We start from the raw sequence: 24,984 nt of genomic DNA, 5'->3' as shown, positions 1-24,984 counted from the left end.
AAAGGTGCAGAGAAGGGCAACAAAAACGATTAGGGGTATGGAACAGCTTCCATATGAGAGAAGATTAATAAGACTGGGAATTTTCAGTTTGGAAAAGGGACGACTAAGGGGGGATATGACAGAGGTCTATAAAATCATGACTGGTGTGGAGAAAGTGAATAAGGAAGTGTTATTTACTCCTTCACATAACACAAGAACCAATTAATTAGGCAGCAGGTTTAAAACTAACATAAGGAAGTACTTTTTCACCCAACGCACAGTCCCCCTGTGGAACTTGTGGCCAGGGTATATTGTGAAGGCCAAAAGTATAACTGGGTTCAAAAAAGAATTAGATAAGTTCCTGAAGGATAGGTCCATCAATGGATATTAGCCAAGATGGCCAGTGATGCAACCTCATGCCCTGGGTGTCCCTGGCCTCTGATTGCCAGAAGTTGGGAGCGGACATTAGGGGATGCATCACTCAGTAAACTGTCCTGTTCTGTTCATTCCCTCTGGGGCACCTGGCATTGGCCTCTGTCGGTAGACAGGACACTGGGCTAGCTGGACCATTAGTCTGACCCAGTATGGCCGTTCTTATGTGTCAAAATATACAAAGTAAATACTCTTAAATCAAACTCTCATTAGTTCTCAAGCAGCATTTTTCTTACTTTGCCTGTAAATTTCGGTTATCATCGATGGAAATATTGTTCCATTGGTTTGTGTATGTGTATGATGAAATAGACATTTACCAACATTTACTGGTTAAAAACCTAATGCTTCCCACCTAAGTATAGCTAATGTGTCCACATTGCACACAGCGTGTAATAAGGGGCATTTTCCCCAGGGCGAGTAGGAGTTTCAGAGTCAGCAGTGTTCTTGTCTTCTAGCACACTGTCCTAGCCCATGCCTCTTGTCACTGCCTGCTGTAATCGCTCTTGCTGTATCTGCTGCTTTCAGAACTTAACTGCCAAATTATAAAGATTTCCTTCCAGAATGATTTGGAAGGTGTTCTTGGTGTACAGTTCTGATTCCTTTGGGCAAAGGGGGAATTGGGAACCAAATGAGCCAGAAGAAAGCAACTGGCCAGTTGCTCCACTGAAAAATCCTGAGAGGAGTCTTCTGCCTGTGTGCACAGTTCTCAACATACTCTTCCTGCAAGTCCTAGGTTTGCTCGCAGGGACCTCAGACAGGCAGCCCCTTTGCTGGTGCATTTTATGAGTGCTAGAGCTGGGGCTAATCTTATGGGGGCAGTGGTGTCGTCCTGAGCCATTGCCCATCACTGTCACTACTTAGGAGGTGGCTGAGTCCTGGGGGGAGCGATAAGGAGTTGAGTCCAACGACTTTGTGCAGTGGTGCTTTCTTCTAGCCATCTTTCTTGTGGTGTTTTATGCTGTGAATAGTATGACACTGATCTGTTCCTAATGCCTGCTTCGTCTGTTTTATCCCTTTTGTCTGTTTGGACTCCTGCTGTATGTTAGAATGAAAAGGTAAGAGTTAACTCTTCTAGATGGTGCATGCTTTCATTGGATCTGTAGAGGCTTCTGTGTGTCCAGTCACCACATGGAGGCACTGTGCACTAACACTGCAGTTGTGATTAATGCCATGTGCTAGCTATGCTATACTTGTCTAACAAGCTCATTGTTGTCCAGTTTTTGTCTTGTCATTAAATTCCCATATCCATGGCAGTCCTGGATCTCAGTTGTGGCCTCTCCCAAACTGTAAACCTATCTTGATCCCTCCATTCCTTGTTTGAGGAATTTAGGCAGTTTCCTGTGTTCCTCTTTTAAAAAGTCTGATTGCCCTGGAGCCTTGACGTATTCTCCTTACCACAAGATGCGTTTTGTTTCACACTGGCAAAGTAGGACAGCGCTGGGTAATTCAAATGTTCTCCTGTATATAAGGGGGAGTGGGATAAGAACTCCATCACTGGAGTGGTTATAGCAGCCTTGGGAAACAGATACATGCAGTGGAGCATGGACCACCACATACCACATGGGCTAGGTTTACCATATTTCAACAATCAAAAAAGAGGACACAGGGTGCCGCCCTAACCCCAGCCCTGCCCCCTCCCACTTCCCACCCCTCTCAGAATCCCCCTACCTGTCCCCTGACTGCCCTCTCCTGAGACCCCCCCACAACTGCTCCCAGGACCCCACCCCCTATCTGTCTCCCTGCTCCCTGTCCCCTGACCAATCTAACCGCCCCATTCCCTGTCCCTTGCCTGCCCCAACCGCTCTCTACACCCCTTTCTCCCGACAACCCCCCCAGAACTCCCAACCAATCTAACCCCCCCCCGTTCCCTGTCCCTTGCCTGCTTCTCCCCCTCCCCCCCAACCAGGCCGAGGGAGAGCTGCGAGCTCCATGTGCCAAACACTGTGGCGCTGCTCTGTGGGGGAGGAGGGAGCGGGGGAGGGACTCTGGCTGCTAGAGGCCCCAGTGGCTGCGAGCGGCTTTCAATCAGGCCCAGCCGTCCAATCAGCCACGCCGCACTCTGCATGAGGGGAAGGGGGAAATCCCGGACATTTCTACTTTATTAGAAATTCCCCCCACCCCGACGGCCATTTAAAGCTGAAAAAGCCGGACATGTCCGGGGAAACCCGGATGGATGGTAACCCTAACATGGGCTCAGTAGGCAGCACTGGACTGTTCAGTACAGATCCATTGCACATCTTTTCTGGAAGTATCTGACTGTCAAGGATCAGCAGAGTGGGGTAAGCATCAACTGATCTTTATGGCTGTAGCCTTTGCCTTTGTTTGTCCTGTCATCAGTTTTGGTACCTTGCGTTGTATGTAAGAAAACAAAGAAAATGCAAAGCAGGGTTCCAAGAATGTTTATACAAACCACCCCAGTCAGCTGCACTTTGTATTCCGGAGGTAGGGGGAGTGTCCTCCTGCTCTCCTCTGAGATCTGAAGGGAAGCAACCTCCTCCAGTGATATACAAGTCCGATTGCTGAAATGCTTCAGGGTGGAGGAAGGGAGAGTCAAGAAACAACAAGGAGAGAGATGTTTCCTTCTTGCAGAGCCATCTCAAATTTGCAGCAGAATGCTGCTGATTGAGCTTCTGTCAGGCACTCTAAACTCTGCCATGGCTAGCCTCTGGCAGATCTCCAAAGGGAATAATAGCTACCTGAGTGGCTGCAGCATAATCCTGTGGGGAAGACAGAGGTGGCTTTCGGGGAAGGTTCTGCTGGAGGACATGGGGGTGAAGTGTATTCATTCTGCATATACAGAGGCGTAGGTGAAAGGAAAAATGATGCAGTTCCAATATGGTATGGAAATCTGCCCAGACAGGTCTAGTGCCATCCCACCTGCAAATCATCCATTGCTCTTTAATTGGCCTTCAGTCTGTCTCAGCAGGACAGCCAGCTCCAACACATTTTTGGACTCCATTTGACTGCCTATTTCTTACGTTATTTTACTTAATGTCAGCTCTGAGTTAGAAAGATGAGTGGAATGAGAGAGAGAGAGATTACTTCACCGCTTTAGTTAATTTACCTGGAGATCTACCAGCTTTAACAAGCATTATGTCATGTTCTGGCAAGCGGGTCAAGACTTTTCTTTAAATGAGAACGTTTTTTCTAGAAAATGAAACTTGGAGAGATGTGCAGTATCCTGCCCTCTGGAAATATGATCCCACCCCATGGCTATCCCAGCCGGTCTTTAGTGTGCGAGCAAGAGTGTTTTGGTGGATTGTGGTGGTGATAGTTTTCCATTTCATCACTCCAACTATTGTGAGGCCCATCACAACCTGTCCAGAGTAGTCCTGACCTGAGAACTATGGTGGATGTTATCTGTTGTTGGTGTTCCCAATCTGAGTACACCCATGGAATGTATGTGCTACTACAGAACAGGGTTAGAAGGGACCTCAAAGGTCATCTAATCTAACCCCCTGCCAAGATATAGGATTTGATGTATCTAAATCAGTGATGCCAACCTTATTACATGGGGGCCTCAAACCTAAGCACAACCTTTTGTGGGCCGAACTGAGTCTCCATATTTTAATAAGATTTAGAGTCCCCTCTATTAATTTATATTTTAAGTTCAACTTGTTTTGTATGTATTTAAATAGGTGGTTTTTATGTACAGTATTGTCTGTTTACGCACTTGTCTAATATAAAATGATGTAAACATGACAAAACGCTAATGAATCAGCTGTTACTATATTGTGTTGAAGCAGGCCCTGCGCCTTATGACATGCTCTGGTGGGCTGTAGTTTGGGCACCCCTAGTCTAAGCCATCCAAGACACGTGGCTATCCAGCTTCTTTTTGAAAGCCTCCAGTAAAGGAGCTTCCACAACTTCTCGGGGCACTCTGCTCCATTGTCCTACTGTTCTTACAGTTAAGAAGTTTTTCCTGAAATTGATGGAAGGAGTAGTGAGACACCTATGACTACCAGTCCAAGAGCTAGAGTAGACTGAGGCAAACTGTCTCATGCAGATGACTTGTCTCCTAAAAACAGTCCCATGCAGTCCCTGAAAGAGCCACTTTTCCTGAAGGGTGAGAAGATGACCCTGGGAATCAATGCCATCAACTTCTGCAGAACCTAAGCTCTCATTTTGAAAAGTTGCTGGTGTGTGGGGAAGCTGTGAGCAGGAGAAGGTGGGTAGGCCCTGGGGAAGCTCTTCACTGGGGGTACTACCCAACTATTGGAGGCTGGGTGGAAGGTAGAGTGGTGGAAATTCTCCACCTTTGACTACCCTGGAGGGTCTACGGGGGGAGAAGAGAAAAGACAGAGCGCCTTCTTGCAGCTACACCTCTACCTCGATATAACACTGCCCTTGGGAGCCAAAAAATCTTACTGCATTATAGGTGAAACTGCGTTATATCGAACTTGCTTTGATCCGTCTGAGTGCGCAGCCCCGCCCCCCTGGAGCACTGCTTTACCGTGTTTATATCAGAATTTGTGTTATATCGGGTCGCGTTATATTGGGGTAGAGGTGTAGCTGGGGGAGAGTGACAAACTTAAGACCTCCATAATGACATCTGTTTCTGTTGTGGGAATGCCTAAAGACCCCCATCAGGGATCCCACTATGCCAGGCACTCCATACATGTAATAAAAAGATGGTCCTGGCCCTAAGGAACTTAGATTGTCAGCCAGAAGCTGGTGTGAAAGAGCCCCAATGCAAGGTCTAAGGACAGTACCCTGTGAAAGACCAGCACCTCTTCTTATTTTCAGCAGCTGATGGCAGGGGTACTCTCCATGGCATTGTCTATGAACCTCACTTGTGAAGCACCTCTGTTTTTTATATGCCTCTTGGGCTAGTGGGCTTAGCTCTGTGAGTAGCTCTGTAGTATGGTGTTCAGGTCCTGGCCAGATGTCAGTGTCAATATGTTCAGATAACCCAGCCTGCACAATCAGAGATGTTCTGTGTGGAAGGATGTGTACACTGATCTTCAGGACTCTCTTGGATCCCTACATCAAAAGTGTGGAAGACAAGTGTTATGAGTATACTTTCTGATGGATCTTTCTTCTTCACAGCTTGTACCTCAGTTAGTTCGTATTCTAAAGAACCTTATCATGTCTGGATATTCACCAGAGCATGACGTGTCTGGGATCAGTGACCCCTTCCTGCAGGTAAGGATTGATAGTAAAACTCTCGGGTAGCTCTGTCTCCAGTGCGGTGTTTGGGACTTGGTTTCTGACTCCCTCACCTATTGTGCGAATTCCTGGGAGGAGGAGTAAGCTTATAGTTATCCATATTGAATCCATATCAGTTGTTTGGTTGTAGTGGGAGTGCTTCTGGCTAGAGGATGGAGACCTAAACCTAGTATAAATCCTTGCTTCCTGGGAAAGACCTCATTGAGGGAGAAGAGTTCAAATCCTCATCTCTGCTCTAAGCGGAGGGCCTTGTGATTTAATTGCCATATTTATCAACATCTGATCTGTCTCTCCTGCACTCTTCCATGAATTAACCGGAGGCTACTGCATAAAGTTGCTTTATGCCAGATGTGATTTAATTTGCTGCCTTTTGTCTTTTCAGGTGCGAATCCTGCGGTTACTAAGAATTCTGGGGCGAAATGATGATGACTCAAGTGAAGCAATGAATGACATACTTGCGCAGGTGAGGTCTGCCAGGTTAGGTTGATATTCAGCCTAAATTGCTCCTCTTAATTTCATCTTGTTACTTCTAATTACATCCGTGTGTACCACAGAGTGAGCATCAACTCATTGCTCCACAAGTATATGCTTCTGAGGGCAATGATTTACTCTGGCAGATGCTAACAATCTGGGCAAGTGGGAGGACGGTGCCTTGTTCTGATACAGAAATGAGAGGTGGCCTGGGTAGGGTGCTGCAGATGCTGGCAAAGCACGGGCAATGTTACTTTACTTTGTTTTTTTTTTTTCCAGGTTGCCACTAATACAGAAACAAGTAAAAACGTGGGTAATGCCATCCTCTATGAAACTGTATTGACTATTATGGACATCAAGTCTGAGAGTGGACTGCGAGTACGTTGCCTTTACCATGGTTCTTTTCACTAAACCCATAGAATCAAAGAAGTTAGAGATGAAATGACTGATTAAATGGAGCTCACCTGTTGGGGCTAGGGCAGGTACTAGTTTTCCTAGTGGACGTATGAAGCTAAACCGTTACACTTAATTTTAGTCAAACAATGGGCCCCAGACTGAGTTCATCAGTTAGCGAGGTCTAGTACTTAGGGCTCTAAAGTGTCACTGGAATTGGTTGAATCATAGAAACGTAGGGCTGGCAGAGACTTCGTGGGTCATCTGGTCCAGTGCCTTGCACTGAGGCAGGACTCAGTATCCTCTAGACCAGTGTTCTTAACCTGGGGTGCATGTACCCCTGGGGTGCGAGACATGCCAGATTTGTTTAGACGATAAATCATCGAAAACACAAATTAAGCACAGGCAGGTAAGTACAACTACTTCGTTTCATCAAACCTATGTATTAAAATTATACGTTTTTTAACAATTACTGTGTTAAATTTTAATTGCGAAATTAAAATAAATATATAATTCTATTTCTTTCATTCTATAGTTATGATATATCTAGGTTTAAAGAACTGACCTACTTCAACGATTTTTGATAAGGGGTGCGAGAACATAGTTTTGAGAACCAAAGGGGTGCAGGCTGCAGTAAAGGTTAAGAACCACTGTTCTAGACCATTCCTGACAAATGTTTGTCTAAAAAAACCCCAGTGCTGGATATTCCACAACCTCCGTAGATAACTTGTTCCTGTGCTTAGCTACCCTGACAGGAAGTTTTTCCTAACGTTCAACCTAAATCTCTGAAAGTGACTATGGTGCTGGTGGTAGATGTCTGGGATTCCAGAGAATCTCAGAGCTTGGGCTCAGGACAATGTTACATCAGTGAGATCCTGTGCCAGATGTGGTACCAGTAGCAATGTCTGGAAGTTAACTGCTTGTAGCATGATGAGGGAAGGGATGAGAGCTGTGCCAGGAACCATAGTGTGTTGGGACAGTGTATCTCCCTTCCTGAGCTCCAGGAGGGTGATAATGGATTCCTCTTGTAATTTGTATCCAGGGGCTAAGGAGGTGGAAACATAACTTGGAATGTCTGAGGGGAGCTGTAGATAGTGGTTAGCGAGTTTATTCCACAGTTGAAGCATGCACAGCTGTACCAAGACTTAGTGCCCTTGTGCGACTTGCTGTATGTTGTGCAGTGAGATTCCTCTTTGGCCTGGTGTGCAGCCTTCTCCCAGAGCCACCATGTGCATGAGTCCTGCCACTTTTGCTGGTTAATCAGTGTCTGGAGTTCTTGCTGTTTCTGCCCCTGTCATTAGCCGTAGCACTTTGCATGCACGGTTGCTGAAGGACCATGTGGGCTCATGAAGCAGCGGTGAGGAGGAGCAGCAGCTTGCTGTGATCGCTAACCTTCCCTAACTCTTTTTTCTGCAGGTGTTAGCCATTAACATCCTAGGCCGTTTCTTGTTAAATAACGACAAAAACATTAGGTAAGTTACCTGAAGTGTGTCAGACATGGGCACTGCTGTGTTAAGAGTCTGCAGAAGCAGCTCCCAGGGCAAAGTGTTGGGAAAGGTGGTGGGGATGGGGATGGCTAAATTCCCTTGGTGACTACTTTTCTTTCTCCTTGCCATACTTCTTTCCCTGGGCGTATCATGGCCTTTCCTCACTAGCCAGCAGGTCTACAGCAAGCGACTGCAGCCCAGTTATAGACCAGACACAGGCTCCTGGAATAGCTCAGACTATGGTTTTTTCCAGCGGCCAGTGAAGCTGCGCTTTCTCTTTGTCACAGCAGAAGTATCTCTTATGGTACATCTACATCCTCTGCTTGGAAACTCCCCTCTGGTTGGGTCAGAGAGCAGTCCGGCAGATTTTCCTTTGCTCCCAGTAGCACTGGGAAAATCCTGTCCCAGTACAGAGGAAGACTAAACCCTTTACTTTGCAATGAAACAGAATGGCTGGCACGAATGTGGTATTCTTCCTTTGTCCTCTCTATCCCAGATATGTAGCTTTGACATCTTTGTTGAAGACTGTGCAGACAGACCACAATGCAGTACAGCGGCACAGAAGCACCATTGTGGACTGCCTAAAAGATCTGGATGTCTCCATTAAACGGTAATTTAGCTACAGAGAGCTATCTGTCTGACTTATTACGTCAGGACTGTGAGCCTGTGGGGTGGGGAGAGAGACAGATGCACATTAACTGCCCAGTGCAGCAGTCCCACAAGGGAGACTCTTATTACTGTCCAGTCTGCCCCCTGCTTCAGAGAGAACAGGGATGGTGACAGGCAGCCAACTTATCAGGGAAGCTGATCTTACCTAGGGCCATGGAACTCCTTGCTAGAAGAGCTCAGAACAAGCTCAAGCCTGAATGAGTTCAGAGCAAGTTGTAAAACTCATCTTTTTAGTAAAAAAGCAACAGAGGGTCCTGTGGCACCTTTAAGACTAACAGAAGTATTGGAGCATAAGCTTTCGTGGGTGAATGCCCACGNAGCCCTACCCGTCTGAACATTTACACTCAAACTGAACACCAGAAAACGTACATCAGGAAACAATCCTGCATTTGTGACAAATCTACCAGAGCTAACTCCATGTCCCCTAGGTCTCTATATAACTCCTATTACCATGATAGCAGAGTACTGCACAAACAGTACACCTCTGCCTGATCCTCCAGGCAGTGAAGAACCACTCTGGGCCTGTAGGACTTTCACTGATTACTTTACAAGCATAAATTTGGGGGAGGGAGTTTACTAAAAAGGTGTCAAGTATCAGGGGGTAGCCGTGTTAGTCTGAATCTGTAAAAAGCAACAGAGGGTCCTGTGGCACCTTTAAGTCTAACAGAAGTATTGGAGCATAAGCTTTCGTGGGTGAATGCCCACTTCATCAGTCGCAAGTGGGCATTCACCCACGAAAGCTTATGCTCCAATACTTCTGTTAGACTTAAAGGTGCCACAGGACCCTCTGTTGCTTTTTACAGATTCAGACTAACACGGCTACCCCCTGATACTTGACACCTTTTTAGTAAACTCCCTCCCCCAAATTTATGCTTGTAAAGTAATCAGTGAAAGTCCTACAGGCCCAGAGTGGTTCTTCACTGCCTGGAGGATCAGGCAGAGGTGTACTGTTTGTGCAGTACTCTGCTATCATGGTAATAGGAGTTATATAGAGACCTAGGGGACATGGAGTTAGCTCTGGTAGATTTGTCACAAATGCAGGATTGTTTCCTGATGTACGTTTTCTGGTGTTCAGTTTGAGTGTAAATGTTCAGACGGGTAGGGCTTCCGCTCTGTCCCTTGGGAGATTGTTCCATAGTCTAGCACATCTCACTCCCAGGGATTTTTCTCTTGACATACACCCTCAGTTTCATCCTGTTACCGCTTAGCTACCTCCTTTTTGCCACACTAAACACCTTGATTTTTTATCTTGTGCCTGTGCAATACTTGTGGGCTGTTGTTGTGGTTCTGTCTCTCCCCCCACACCCTATCTTCACTTTGCCAAGTGTTGCATATTTAGCTTTTTCAATTCTCCTAAGTTAGGCCTTCCAACCCTTTGATCACATATTACTCTTATCTAAACTCGCTCCTGCTTGTCAATATTGTTCCTGTAATGTGGTGTTCAGAACTCAGTGCGATATTCCATGTGTCCTTGCACCAAACCAAAGAGAAAGGGGCCATTATACCCTTGCTCAGGGATATGACACCTCTGCATGTGCAGCCCAAAATTGTATTGCCCTCATTGCTATCATATCACATTGCAAACATATCTGTTTTGTTGTCCCTGCAATCCATGGGTCTCCTTCGACATCACGGCTTGTCAAGTTTCTCTCCCTATTGAAAATCTGTGTAATAGATTCAACTTTGACAAATAATCAGTTTTCATGTTTCTAATCTCTCTGGACCTTTTATTTCTGTCCTCACTCCTGTCACTAGCTCAATTGTTCTGAATGTTGCTATTCTGCAGATTGGATCTGCCCTTCTGTTAAAATTTAACTGAATCTGTCTTTGTAATGGGTATTGCACAAGCTAATCTTACAGCTGAGCCCCATTCTGAGGTATGACTGCACAAGGATTCAGCAAATCAACATCTTTCTATTGCAGAGAGCCGGGGCCTACATGAGAGGCTATAGATGGATCTGGGGTGTGGGAGGTCACAGTGTCATGTTCTGGAGCATGGTAGGAAATCAGTGGTATGCTAGAGCCCTGTAGAAGCTTCTACTCTGGTCTGTGCAGTTGGAGGATGAAGCCTTAGAGTGATCCATCGGCAGAGTGCCCTGTCACAATGCTGACACTCAAGCTGCTGACAACGCACGTCTGTCATTCTGGCAATCAGTTGGCTTGGTGACACAAACCCTGGGAGCACTAAAAGCAGATGTGTGTGGAAGCCAAGGGAGGAGATGGCTCTCTGATTGAGGCCCATCTATGTCTCCTTTAGCTATATTGTAGTGCATGTCAGTTTAGTGCAGTAAAAGTGCGCTTGGCCCTTGCTTTCAGCTGGTCATCGGCCCACTAAATATGCTCAGGTGCTTGGGAGATCCATAAAGGAAATAAATCTCTGAATATGGTCAAAGAAACTGCAGCTGTGTCCTGTGCTCAGTGCTCTGATGTATGGGGTTGTGAAGCACCAAAGCATTTCCTGTCTTGCTGCTATATTGATAAGCTTCAACATGACACAAGATTAAAATTTAAACATGAAACACCCGATGGCCTTCTAGGGTTAAGGGCAATAAAAAAGAAATTTTAAAATAGATCAGGAAAAAAGCAATCTAGCAATGGTATAGGTCCATTATTAGTCAGGGATGGTGAAATTGTTAATGATGTAGAAAAGGCAAAAGTGTTTATTTTTTTTATATAGGGAAGAAGCTAGATCACATAGTCAGAGTTTACAGTGTTAAAGAAATACTTTATATTTTGACACTAACTAGGGAGATATTAAATGGTAGCTGCTAAAGCTAAACCGTTTCAAATTTTCAGGACCAGTTAACTTGCATTCAAGAGTATCAAGAGTTGGTTGGGGAGTCCTCTGATCCATTGATGTTGATATTTAACAAATCTTGGACTTCTGGGGAAATCCCCAGTAATTGGAAAAAAGTTAATGTACCAATACTTAAAAAGGGTCAGCAGGTGACTTCGGTAACAACAGGCTGGTTACCTGCGCATTGGTCCCAGACAAAATCAAGAAAATGGTGATATTGAGCATAATCGGTGAAAAACTAAAGGATGGCAGCATAATTCAATATGATTTTACTGAAAATAGGTCTCAACAAACAAGCTTAATATCTTTTGCGAATACAGATTTGATTGGCAGAGAGGTGACTATTGGCATCACACAGGTAGACTTCAGGATGACATTTAACTTAGTCCTGCACAACATTCTGATTTTAAAAAACGAGCACGAAACAACACGATTGTTGCACATATTAAATGGATTTTAAAACTGGCTCAGTGATCTCGGAGATAACTGTAAGTGTTGCTGTTTCCTCTTCAAGAAGTCTGTCTATGGCCTCGTGATATTCAGTATCTCTATTAATGATCTGAAAGAGTAAATAAAATCATTGCTGATTGCAGATGACCGACTAGTAGAATGGTAAATGATAGATAGCTCAGTTATATAGTATAATGTCTATTGCTTGGAAAAAATGAGCTGGGCTCAAGTGAACAATGTGCGTTTTAATACAGCCAAATACAAGGTAATACATCTGGGAACCAAGAATTTAGGTCACACTTCCAGTATGGGGGACTGTACCCTGGAAAGCAGTGATTGGAAATTACTTAAGGGTCATTATGGAAACCAGCTGAACGTGAGCTCTCAGTGCAGTGCTGTGGCCTGTAAACAGAGGAACACTGAATAGAAGGGTGTTAGAACCTCTGTGTAAAACATTCATGAAACCATAACTGGAAAATTGTGTCCAGTTCTGGTGTCCACAGTTCAAAAAGATTGTTGACTAACTGGAAGGCGTTCAGAGAAGAACTACACAAATGATTTGTGGTCTAGAAAATCTGTTTTATAGTGAGACTAAAGGAGTTCCATCTATTTAGTGTATGCAAGAGAAGGGTAAGAGGTGACTTGATCACTGTGTATAAGTACTTACACGGGGAAGAGATTTGTGATAGTAGAGGGCTCCCTAATCTAGCAGACAAAGACAGAAATGAGACCCAGTGGTTGGAAACTGAAGCTAAACAAATTCAGACTAGAAATAAGGCACCCATTTTTAACAGTGAGGGTGATTAACTAGTGAAACAACTTACTGCGGATGTGGTGGATTCTCCATCCCTTGAAGTCTTTCAGATTGGATTTCTAGCTCAGCCAGACCCTTTGGATTTGATGAAGTGAGGTTTTCTGTCCTGTGCTACATGGGCAGTCAGACTAATGATCATTGTATCCTTCTGGCCTTCATTTATACAATTGTAGCCTCTTGCAACCTGGGGTTGTTTTCACTATTACGTTAGACTAATTCTGCAAGGTAGTGACCAATAGCTGGAGGTTCAGAAATTCTCAGATGGACACTTGCTGCTGTGTTCTGTTCTTTAGGATAGTTAGAGGCGTCCATAAAAATGCTGGAGAACTTCCCTTTTCCCCTCTTTTCCGTTGGTTTATGTTCTTGGCTGCTTAATATCTGCTGGTGAATGGGAAAGTAGCGTTAATCAAGATTGCTGCTGCTTTCCTTACTGAAAGATGAGAATGCAGGAAATGGAGGGATTTGGGCAGGTAGGAAACCTGTGCCTGTATTTGTCATTTGATGATGATAGCTTATTAGCTCTCTCTCTCTTGTTCCAGGCGTGCAATGGAGCTGAGCTTTGCATTAGTTAATGGGAACAACATCCGTGGAATGATGAAGGAACTGCTGTATTTCCTGGATTCCTGTGAGCCAGAGTTCAAGGCAGATTGTGCCTCTGGAATATTTCTTGCAGCAGAGAAGTAAGGACTCAATTAAAGTTCACATTAATCCCCTGCTGGTCCTGGGAACTGTGTGGCTGGACATTTGTGTATCTCCCCCCGCCATGCCAGAACCAATGAGGCTGGGGGACTGTGTTGGTCATTTCTTCCCCTCCCCTCTGCGAATCAGCCCTGGTGTGGTCTGTTGTTATACCTGTCTTGAAAAATGGCATGGTCCAATGCTTATAGCTTTATGGGAGGTACTGTTTGTAGGCACTTAATTACTGATTACATTGTTAAACAAATCCAGAGCTCTGACTCCTCCTGCTATGTGGAATGGATGCCCTGTTCAGTCTCTCTTCCATTAAATTGTGAAACAAGATGATCTCATTACTACTGTGACTTTATAATTGGAAGACCAGCTCTACTGTCCTGTACTGCAGAGTATCACTTTACTCCTCTGTAAAGCTAGTCATTTAATGCTCACATATTGAAAAACTGAATCCATATACTATTTCCTAGCAAATGTGAGATGGCCTCCTGGTGAGTGATGGATCAGGAGGTGAGGGGAGAGGAAGCTTTCATAATCCTGCCCAATTTTCTACTGGTGGTAAATGCCAGAACTAATCACTCCTCTGACTTTTTCTTCATTATCTTCTCAGATATGCCCCTTCCAAACGCTGGCACATAGACACAATTATGCGAGTCCTAACAACGGTAAGTGGTGGATATGCTGAGAACCTATGAACAGCTTTCTGTGACTTCGTGCAGTGGCTAGTCCTGCATCAGTTTAGAACCATCAGCCACTCTGCACTGTAGTTGTGTTGACTGCAGGCTTTGGCTGCTAATACAGTGCACTGTGTGTGTGTAGGAGCTAGTGACAAGCAGCCTGGGACAATTAGTTAGGGTGTTCCCTGAAATGAGAATTGGAAAGGATTTTGATTTTTTTTTTTTCCTCAAGATTTCAGAAGAGAATGTGCAAGGAGCCACTAATGTCCTAATATTTAATTACTTCAATGGCAGTAGCACCCAGGGGCTTCAGGAAGGGTTAGGGCCGCTTTGTATTGCGTGCAGTACAAGTAAATATGGAAATACAAGCTCTTTAGGGGAGAGCCATAACCCAAGAAGCCAAGTGACATATGAAGGGTGAGAGGAGAGGGGTACAATCAAATCCATACAGCCTTTCGAGATGGATACTCCGGCCATTCTTATGTAATTAATTATACATAAAGTGCCAGCTAACCCAGCTACCTTTGGACCTAATTATCATTTATTGGCTGACCACTTGATAACAATCACTGCTGAGGTGGGACTAGAGGAAGGCCTTGCAGATGAGGTCAGTGAGGACATGCCATGTGTATGGGGCAGCATGGAAGAAAGCATGGAGGAGTTTGTGTGAGAAGCTGACAAATGGGTGCTATAATTTAACATTTGAGACAACAGTCTTCTCACAAAGCGCCTGAGAAACTGGGACTGTGGTCTCCAGTTTGATTCCTGTCCTTAGTGTCCTCGTGTGGGAAGGAGTAGCTTCGTTTATTGAGACTGAGACTCTATTTCCATTCAAAGGCTGACTTCCATTGAGAACTGCCTTGGTAGTAAGAGGGGAGCTTCTTGCAAACAATTGCCATGGGGATTGCACAAGCTCCCTCACACAGTGCCCTGACCTAGGCCTGCTGAGGTATGTCTGGACTGCAGCTGGTAGCATGCCTCCCAGCCCAGGAAGACAGACACATAGCTAGCACAATACGTGGTGGCAAGGTGGTGACATGGGCTGGTTACCCAAGTACAGACTCTGGGTTGTACTCGGGTGGCTAGCCCAAGCTACCGCCCACATTGCAGTGTCCACACTGACTGTTTCTAGTGCGCAAACTAGCTTGAGCAGAGATAGTGCATCTGTCTACTCGCGCTGGGAAGCACCCCCTCAGCGGCCATCCAAATGTACTCAATGGCCTCAGTCCCTTCTGGTCTCTTTTAGCTGTGCGTGTTGGGGCCCATCAGTCTGTGCCTGCAGCTCTTAGTTTTCTGTTTGGCCAAACTTCGATCTGCTAACTATTAATGCCAAGGGTTAGCTTAGTCGGTGTCAGTAGGCTGCATGTAATTTTCTTTGTTTCTGTGCTCTTGCATGGTTTTGTCCTTGGTCAGCTTTTTGGCTTTCTTGATGCCAAGGCCCACTGGACAAGAGATGCAATTCAAGCAGTATACCGCCTTCCTCCAAGATGCCAAAGTCAAATGACATGTTTGCTGCCTCATCTGCGTTGTGGGGAGAGGTTATTCCCTGGCTCTTTGTTCCATGTTCCTGGCCCCTAGACAAAGGGTCTGTAAAGATAGATAAGCAAGCAAGTCCCCTGGCCTGTCCTTCATCAGACCAGAACTGTCTGTGAGCAAGAGAACAAATAGAGCTGACTTCTGCATGTCTTCGTTGAAACCTTTCTTGGCACCAGAGAATGTGTCACTGCTGCCTTCTCTGCTCTGTTCTTTGGAACTGAAATCCAAGGTACCTTGCATGTCTGCATCTTGAGTGCCGAGGTCCATGCAAGGAGGAGAAGCCAGTGGTGCCATCATCCTTTCAGACTGTCTGAGGGCTCAGAGAGATGTTTCTTTTGTGGAGGCATCTGTTCCTTTTTCTGCTGTCTTAATGTGGAAAAGGCAAAAGAGCCAGGGGCCTGGGCTCTCAAGTAAAGGAACATCCATGTAAGCTCTAAGAGAATCAAAGACCTTGGTGCTGAGTGATGCTGTGAAAGAATTTCTATCTCAGAGAACTTTTTGTATGGATTCAAAATAAACATTTGGCATTGGTGCTTGTGCTCATTCCATCCTCTGCTTCTCCCTGGAGAAATGGAGTCCTGATCCATGCAGATGCATAACAGAAAATCAGTCACTACCTCCAAAGAGCTCTCCGTCTGGATTTGCCAAGACACAACAGGTGGATGAAGTAGACATAGGAGGATGAGGGCAGGACAAACCAGTGGTATATTTGGCACATTTTTGCTGGTAAGCAGCAGCCGTAGCTTGTGCCTGCCTAGCCATTGATCTACTGAGTAATGCAGATGGCAATGACTTATTTTCTTCCTGGTTCCTATGGGGAAGCATGTAATTTGATTACTTTTTAGTTTGTGCTGTGATAGCCTTCATTTTGACAGAGATATCAGAGAGCCTCTGCAGCTTAGATTTTTCTGGATCATCAGGATGTAGTTTGTTGTATAGGTGGGTGGGGGGAGAAGCTAAATAATAACTATCTCCTACTGTTACCTGACTGTGTGCGTTCACCATCAGCCATAGGCTATGTCTGCCCTGAACACTCACTGAGGCATTTGAGGTATGTGTAACTATGCACTGCAGTGAAAAGCAGGCTGTGTCCACGCTGCGGAGTGTAGGCACACGCAGCAGTGAAATGCTGTGGCATGGGGATGCAGCGGGGAAAGGCTCTGACGGGGGAGGCTGTGGGAAGGGCTGCTGTAGCTTCCCGCAGCGGGGAGGCAGTGGGACGCTATTTTTACTATTTTTAGCAATGTTGGCAGGAGAGGCACTGCTAGGGGGTGTAGTGAGACATGTAGGGTATGTACCCTAAGCTTCTGGTTTGTCTTTACTCTACTTGCCTAAGTAGTGCCTTGCTATCTACACTGCTATTTATACCCATGCCAGTGGGTCGTGCAGTGTGTGTACTCTACATGCTGCTATAAGGAGTGTGCACTGCAGACATACCCATAGAGCATCTCTTCGGGATGTTGCAAAGCAGTTTTTAACTCCTAGCAAATTCTTTAAAGTACCCTTTGAGTTTGCTCTGAGCTGGCTTGAGTTTCACTGGTGGATGGAGTATGCTGGAAGAGGGTGTGACAGTGAAACCAAAGAAGCCTCCTGTATGTTTCTTAGAAATATGACTTCTCTTTCAGGCAGGAAGTTATGTTCGAGATGATGCTGTCCCCAACCTGATCCAGCTGATAACAAATAGCATGGAGATGCATGCCTATACTGTACAGAAACTCTACAAAGCCATCCTTGGTGACTACTCCCAGGTAGATGTCTAACCCAGGTTTCGCAGTGACCCCTAGTGTCCCTGTTAGTGAGCCAGCATGAGTGACTGCCCAAAGGAAGCTAAAGGCTCAGTAATGTCCATTGAAAATCCCCCATGGGCCAGTCCTCTGGCCAGTGAGGACAGGAGTGGTCCTAATTCGACCTGTTCTCTTGGTGACACGTACTGCCCTTTGGACTGTACCAGACATCCCCCAGGAAGCCTCTTGGTGCACTGGCCAGGCCTGCTGTGCCTGCTCAGAATGGGCAGGATTGGAGCTACTGAGCCTGGCTGTGTGTGTCATGCAGAGAGCTGGCATGCTGCGACGAAGGGGGCATTTACCCACGAAAGCTCATGCTCCAATACGTCTGTTAGTCTTAAAGGAGCCACAGGACCCTCTGTTGCTTTATGCAGAGAGCTGCTTGTCCCTGACATGTCTAACCTTCTCTTCTGACAGCAGCCCCTAGTGCAGGTGGCCTCTTGGTGTATGGGAGAATATGGAGACCTCTTGATATCTGGTCAGTGTGAAGAGGAGGAGCCGGTTCAGGTACTGCTCTGGAAAGGGAGAAAGTAGAGCAGTTGTGAGTGTACTGGGGTGGGGGGTCGGAGTAGTGTGGTGCTGGGCATGTGGGAGTGGTGGGGGGATGCTCTTGCCGGGGTTAGCACTGGTGGACATGATGCTGCTGGGCTGGAGAGGAATCACCCTGCTGTAAGATGGAGCTGCGCTGGGGGCATGTGTATTGTCAACACTGGGAAGCTCCTGGCATCGAGGTTGAGTTGGAGGGGCTTGGGGGCTAATTCTGGCCATGCAGGGGCTGCGCATCGCACTGCTAATGCTACTTCTCCTTGGTGTATGGGGAAAATGCAATTTATAAATATATCAAATGTATGGATTTTAATTTTTAAATGGATTTCTCAATGCCAATCCAGTGCTCTGCATGCCTGTCCCAGAAATGGAAAATCCCATTATGAACACAAACAAAGGGTTGGACTGCCCATAAATATATCCGCCAGCCCATATCCTCCTCCGTGATGAAGGAGCAGAGGGAAACAATGGTTTGGGAGTGTGCCCAGGAGGTTGTGCAGCAGAGCCCATCTCTTTTCTAACCCTGCTGCACTTGCTTTGCTCAGGTAACGGAAGAGGAAGTACTCGATATTTTAGAAAGTGTCCTGATATCAAACATGTCTGCATCCGTTACACGAGGTTACGCTCTCACCGCCATCATGAAGCTTTCCACGAGGTTCACCTGCACTGTCAAGTGAGTCTACCTTGGGTGCTCACGCTGCATGGGGAGGCGTGCTGGTGAAGGCCAACAGGACATGCATGTGGCAGACAGGAGGGCACAAGCTGCAGCGGGGCCAGAGGGAGGGTTTCTGTGATGTAGCTTCTGCCTTCGTGTACCATAAAGGGTTTTCCTATTGCTTAAACTCTGTGATCCTGCCTTGCATACATGTATGACAAGTGTTGTGTGGGTTTATATGTGTCATGCTCTCCCTGTTCGTTATGGTCTGTGCTCTGTGTGGAGACTGTGAGAGTTCACTTGGAAATATTCTGTTGCGGAAGTGAATCCTCACTTATGTACACCTCTATCCCGATATAACGTGACCAGATATAACACGAATTCGGATATAACGCGATAAAGCTGTGCTCCGGGGGGCAGGGCTGCGCGGTCCGGCCGATCAAAACAAGTTCGATATAACGTGGTAAGATTTTTTGGCTCCCGAGGACAGCGTGTTATTGGGGTAGAGGTGTATATAGTTTCCCTTTTGAATTCCCTCTGTCCATAATTCAAAGGGAATGAGCAGCCATGTTGTTTACAGGTGACTTGCCTAGCACTGTTGGGCACACTGCTGGTACTGGGGATCTGATACGCCCTGTAGTATTCCAGCAAAGTGTCAGACAGCATAGTATCATGGGTAGGGCCCTACCAAATTCACATCCATTTTGGTCAATTTCCCAGCCATAGGATTTTAAAAATCATAAATTTCATGATTTCAGCTATTTAAATCTGAAATGTCACGGTGTTGTAATCGTAGGGGTCCTGACCCATAAAGGAGGTGTGAGGGGGTTGCAAGGTTATTGTAGGGGAGTTGTGGTACTGTTATCCTTACTTCTGTGCTGCTGCTGGCAGCAGCGCTGCCTTCAGAGCTGGGCAGCTGGAGAGCGGCGGCTGCGGGCCGGCCACCGCCAGCACCAGCACAGAAGTAAGGATGGCATGGGATGGTATTGCCATCCTTCTGCACTGCTCCCTGCAGAGCTGGGCCCTCAGTCAGCAGCCATCACTCTCCAGCCACCCAGCTCTGAAGGTAGCAGCGGAGAAGTAAAGGGTGGCATGGTATGGTATTGCTACCTTTACTTCTGCGCTGCTGCTGGCAGGGCGCTGCCTTCAGAGCTGGGCATCTGGCCAACAGCCGCTGCTCTCCAGCCACCCAGATCTTGAGGCAGCACAGAAGTAAGGATTGCAATACTGCAATCCCCTAAAATAACCTTGTGACCCTCCGCAACTCCCTTTTGGATCAGACCCCCCAATGTGAGAAACACTGGTCTTCCCCATGAAATCTGTATAGTATAAGGTAAATGCATGAGCAATGGTTGGAACCCCCCTTCGGGGAGGCTAGCCCCAGCTCTGCCCCTTTCGCCCACGGCGCACGTGCCCCCCTCCCTGGCGTCTGAAGCCCCAAGACCCCCTGCCCTCCCTGGCTGGAGGATCCCTGGGCTGGCCCTAACACACAGACACAGACACACCAGTGGAGTCCCGGGCCATCTGCAGCTGTGCTGAGCCTCCCCTCCCCAAACCACCTGGGGAAAAGCAGCTCTGGTCCGGAAGAAGGTTTTGATATGCCCCATGCAGGTTCCAGGGCAGCTGAGGAGGCAGTACTTGCTACTCAGCTTCCTGGGTTCATCAGTAATCTCTCTGGCCTCCAGGGAGATTACTGATGAATCCGGGAAGCTGAATAGCACATACCACCTCCTCAGCTGCCCCGGAACCTGCATGGGAAAATAAATCGAAAACTTCCTCCCAAAAGCCTGCACCCAGGGGTTCGACGTCTCCCCAGGCCTATTATACCCACCGCCCATGGGTAAAAGCACACAAGACCAAATTTCACAGGGGGAGACCAGATTTCATGGTCTGTGATGTGAATCTGGTAGGACCCTAATCATGGGCTGCATAGTTACCAAGGTAGTAAATTAGAAACAACACTGTCCCTATTGGGTTACAGGCAAGTTACATGGACACCTGCTGGTGAATTCTGAGCTCATGTCTGGGGAACCACTCTGCCCTTGCTCAGTGCTTAGTGGTTTCATTATTGGTTTCTTGCCCCTCAGCCGCATTAAGAAGGTTGTGTCCATCTATGGCAGCAGCATTGATGTGGAGCTCCAGCAGAGGGCAGTGGAGTACAATGCACTTTTCAAGAAGTATGATCACATGAGGTGAGTACAAGAAATATTTAAGGTGAGAAGGGATCATTTTGATCTAGTTTGACCACCTGCATAACATGGGCCAGAGAACATCACCCAGTGATTCTGCATCAAGACCACAGCCTGTCCTTGAGCTAGAAGCATGTCTTCTAGAAAGATATCAGCCTTGGTGTAAGGACATCAAGTGCTGGAGAACCCACTATGCATCTTGGAAAGCTTTCAGTGGTTAATGACCCTCACTGTTAAAAATGTGCATCTTATTTCCAGTTTGAACTTTGCTGACTTCAACTTCCAGCTGTCTGCTCGTTATGCCTTTGTCTGCTAGATTAGAGCCCCTGTGCCGTCTGATGTAGTCTTCCTGTGTGAATCTCTTTAGACCATAATCAGGCAGTCTTCACCCTACAAGAAATACCCAGACAAAGTCTATCCTCCTCCTCCTCCCCAGACTTGGGTACAAGGGAAAGATAATGGGAGTCCAGTGACAACACTGGGAGATAGCCAGTTCCATATGCCGGCCAGCGCCTCCAGAACCAGTTCCTCGGCATCCTAGAGCTGGGCTTCTGTGGGCTACATTTTAATAGCTTGTCTTGTCCATGCTTCCTCCATTCACAATTTCATGGACCCCAGCTCCCTTCCCATTGGTGATGCCATAACATCTCTGTGGCAGTTACAGGAACGGCTCTCATGATAAGGTCACAGGAGGAAAGCTTCTTCTAATGGAATTTAGCTGCTGGAAACATGATGGAGCCAGCATCAGATGATCACCCAGCTCCTTGCAAATGCACGCAGAGGAACTGCAGAAGACAGTTTAGGAAGCTTTGCCTTGGAGCAAAAAGGATCATGAACTTTGATTGTGTAGCCTTGTGAGAAAGGTTTGAAAAGCTGGGGTGGTGAGTGTATTGGCCTTCGTTACACGGGAGTGTTCCAGGGTTGACGGTTTTCACTCCAGAAGAGTTTAGTAATGGCTGAGAATGCACAGTCCTGGGGCTCAGGTTCCTTGGCAATGTGACACTTTTCATTTTCTAGCCCTCAGAGGCACACAGGCAATGTAATAGTCTGTTCAGCATCATGCGCAGTGTCCGTGGGGCGTCCCCCAACTAGGTAGGCTCATATCAAGGGGTGGCTCTCATCTTCCATCTCTTTGACTTTGGTAGCATGTCCTGCATCCCATCTTTCCTCCCATTACCTCCCATCCACCCCTTCTACACACACAATCTCTCTGTGTTCAGACTGTTACCTAGTAGCTCTCCTGAAAGACTGGAACCTGGGTAAGTTTGCTGCGTGGGTGCTTGTCTTCCCCATTCCATCACCATGCCTTGTGCTGGATAAACATTCCTGCCAGGAAAACGCAGTCAGTTGCTCTAACTCAGCTACATCTGCAGGTGAGCAGGGATGTCTTCTGTGAGCACCCCCTCTCATGCCCCAGTGTGCTTAGGTCTTCTCCCCCTGAGTCTTGGGCTTCCCTATCCTAGCTCTGCAATGGGACCTGTCCCTTGTAAGTGCAGGGCAGGGCTCTGCATTGCCTATAAAGAAAATACCTGTCAATAACCAGGTTTATGCTGGTGATAGAGTGGCCTCAGTCTTTATTCAGCTCAAGCTCAGTTGTGTGATCCCAGAATTCAACTCTTCTCGTAGCGCTAAAGCAAAAGGCCAGGCACCCTCTTTACATCATCCTTGCCATCTCAAGTACTTTGGACTGGGATCAGGGTAGATGGCCCAGAGTGTAACCATGTCAGCTTCTTTCAGGTCAGCCCTACTTGAGAGAATGCCAGTTATGGAAAAGGTGACCACAAATGGCCCCACTGAGATTGTACAGACCAATGGAGAGACAGAGCCAGCAGTGCTGGAAACCAAACCTCCCCCCTCTGGGCTGCAGCCCACCAGCCAGGTAATGGAAGGTGCTCTCTTCAATTGGTATAACCCTCCCACTGTCCTGTCAGATCCAGGGGCTGGAAGACTATTCCCCTCTCCCTAGTAAGCCAAGGGCATCTCTGCTTCTCTGACCTGTGCCTGACTGCCTGATGCAACCTGTCTCCCCCCTGCTGATTCCCAAGCAAAAGAAGGGAGTCAAGGACTGGCATCAGGGGAAGGTGCCACAGCAGGAGTGCAGGCTGGAGCAGGTGAGGTGGATGGAGTAAAATCCCACCTACGAGTTGTGACCTGCCTCTCAGCATTCAGAAACTCCTCCCCTCCTTGGCACAGCACCTCCCGCTGTCTTCCTGAGACCCCTGGAAACTAGATAGCTTAAAGTGCTGAGCGCAAATTGTCAGCATTAGTCCGAGACTAGTGTAAGAGCTTCACAGGCAGATCACTGAGAGAGGGACTTTTTCATCTGAGAGCAAGGGGCGTTTGTCACAGGTAAAAGCAAAGGTAGCAGGGAGATGAGTAGGTAACGGGGGTTTTATTGCTTTCTTACTAGGCAAATGACTTGTTGGACTTATTGGGAGGAAATGATATAACCCCAGTCATTCCAACTGCCCCTACAAGCAAGCCAGCCTCTGCCGGTGGGGAGCTCCTTGACCTCCTGGGAGATCTCAACCTAACAGGTGAGACCAGGCTGCAGCTATTGAGGGGTATTCCAGGTCCCTCAGCCTGATGGGAGGAGCTGGGCCAGGGTAAGAGGGGCATTCTTCCATGTCCTTTTTCCAGGGATAGGGTCTTCTGCAGGGGAGGCAGGGAATTCCCCATTCCTTTGGCAGGGGGTGAGGTTCATTGGCATTGCTTGCCCTTGGTCCAAGGCTAATGTGGAGAGGGTGGGAAATGCGTTGGAGTGAGATGAGTGTTCCTCTGACCTGGGACAGGTTCTCAGCCTGGCAGGAGAGGATCAAGAGTGGGGAGAGGTGGTTCTCTCAGCCTGGAGACCTGCTGGCTGGAGAGGAGAGACCCCTTGCTGGTGATGGCTGAGATTGAGGTCATCCTTGGGGAGAGGAGATGGCCTTGTTGGGTTTCTTGTTTGTAAAAATAGCATGCTCCTTCTAGCTAATCATTGAGCTGGGAAAAGCCACTCTACACTTCCTACTACCTAAACTCTACCTTCTTCTAACCTGCTTTCTCTAGCTTCTCCAGCCCCGGTCCCTGCCCCACAGATATCGCAGCCTCCGTTCCTGTTGGATGGGCTCTCATCACAGCCTCTCTTCAATGATATTGCTGCTGGTAGGAGCATAGGAACCCTGAGCACATAGAGCTATTGTAACCATTGGGGGTCTGGTAACGAGGAGGATTTGGGAGCGCTCGGGAGCAATGTGTGATGAAGGGGTGAAGGAGGAGATGGAATAAGGAGAAGGAGAGTAGTTCTCTACGTTCTGGGCGTAGGGTTTAGGGGCGGCAGGTGGGCCTGCTGACATTGAGAATGGTCTCCAGGTCCTTACTGGGCTGCTGCTCTTGTCCCTCGGCTGCAGGCATCCCCTCCATCACAGCATACAGCAAGAATGGGCTGAAGATAGAGTTCACCTTTGAGAGATCGAACACCAACCCCAGCGTCACCGTGATCACAATACAAGCCTCCAACAGCACAGAACTGGATATGACAGACTTTGTTTTCCAGGCTGCGGTACCAAAGGTAGAGCTGCCATGACTGGCTGGGTGGCTAGTCCCCTGTCTCTTTCCAAATTCTTGCTATTGTTTTGCCCCTTCTGCACAGAGGAAGCGAAGCTCCAAGAAGCATAAGGAGGAGTTAAAGCTGTTAGATCTCAAGCTGCCCAAATAGTCCTGTTCTAAGATAGTATTTAGAGTTGAGCATAACTTTTCTGAGCAGGTCCCTTTAGGGCTGAGCTTTCCCAGGGCTGGCTCTGCCTGGGGCTGGGGGGGATCCTTCTGGGAAGTCTGATTAAACACAGAACGAGACACTCTCCTCGTTATCAACAGCCAGAAGAGCCCTTTGAACAGCTCTCACTCTGAAGCAGGTGGGAGTAAGAAGATGAAACTTGGTAGGCGGAAAGGTGCCTTCCTGTGTCCCAGAGACAATCCAGTTTGGTTGGCTGAGTTGGGAAGACTTGTGCATGCATGTCTACTTAGCAGCTCTGGTTGTGTGTGCAGAGCTGGTCTCGGATTGTGGTTAGAATGGAGACAGTGCCTTTCTCCCTGGAAACCAGTGCGACTCAGCCTTGTGGCAGAATCATTCCTATGGTTATCAGGCTGTTTGCTTATGAGCACAGCAGAAGAAGCTCTGACATCAGAGCAGTGAGGCTCCTCCTCCTCCCCATCTGCCAGCAGTTATGTCAATCTGATTTCAGCCTGTGAGAAAGCAGGAGAGATG

General features: G+C 47.2%; 1 protein-coding gene and 1 non-coding gene across 3 annotated transcripts in view; both read left to right on the top strand.

The window, feature by feature from the left end:
* Positions 1 to 24,984, top strand: part of AP1G1 (adaptor related protein complex 1 subunit gamma 1) — a 72,173-nt gene that overhangs the window by 35,995 nt on the left and 11,194 nt on the right. Inside the window, exons 6-21 of one of the 2 annotated variants that reach the window (XM_034788372.1) lie at positions 1,458 to 1,466; positions 5,461 to 5,556; positions 5,963 to 6,043; positions 6,331 to 6,429; positions 7,861 to 7,916; positions 8,428 to 8,541; positions 13,201 to 13,341; positions 13,962 to 14,016; positions 17,190 to 17,312; positions 17,766 to 17,855; positions 18,440 to 18,567; positions 20,637 to 20,741; positions 22,476 to 22,617; positions 23,149 to 23,275; positions 23,787 to 23,882; positions 24,128 to 24,288. In XM_034788372.1, the coding sequence (XP_034644263.1) occupies positions 1,458 to 1,466; positions 5,461 to 5,556; positions 5,963 to 6,043; positions 6,331 to 6,429; positions 7,861 to 7,916; positions 8,428 to 8,541; positions 13,201 to 13,341; positions 13,962 to 14,016; positions 17,190 to 17,312; positions 17,766 to 17,855; positions 18,440 to 18,567; positions 20,637 to 20,741; positions 22,476 to 22,617; positions 23,149 to 23,275; positions 23,787 to 23,882; positions 24,128 to 24,288 (1,623 nt within the window). The remainder of the gene's footprint in view (positions 1 to 1,457; positions 1,467 to 5,460; positions 5,557 to 5,962; positions 6,044 to 6,330; positions 6,430 to 7,860; positions 7,917 to 8,427; positions 8,542 to 13,200; positions 13,342 to 13,961; positions 14,017 to 17,189; positions 17,313 to 17,765; positions 17,856 to 18,439; positions 18,568 to 20,636; positions 20,742 to 22,475; positions 22,618 to 23,148; positions 23,276 to 23,786; positions 23,883 to 24,127; positions 24,289 to 24,984) is intronic. The other variant, XM_034788373.1, reaches the window with a different exon arrangement.
* On the top strand, positions 10,649 to 10,735 carry LOC117886874. Its single transcript, XR_004648078.1, has one exon. It is a non-coding gene; the product is annotated as a small nucleolar RNA SNORD71 (small nucleolar RNA).

The sequence above is a fragment of the Trachemys scripta genome, chromosome 13 (assembly GCF_013100865.1).
Source record: "Trachemys scripta elegans isolate TJP31775 chromosome 13, CAS_Tse_1.0, whole genome shotgun sequence".
Classification (NCBI taxonomy): Eukaryota; Metazoa; Chordata; order Testudines; family Emydidae; genus Trachemys; species Trachemys scripta.
Note: the sequence above shows the minus strand (reverse complement) of the source record. Positions and strands in the feature narration are given on the sequence as shown.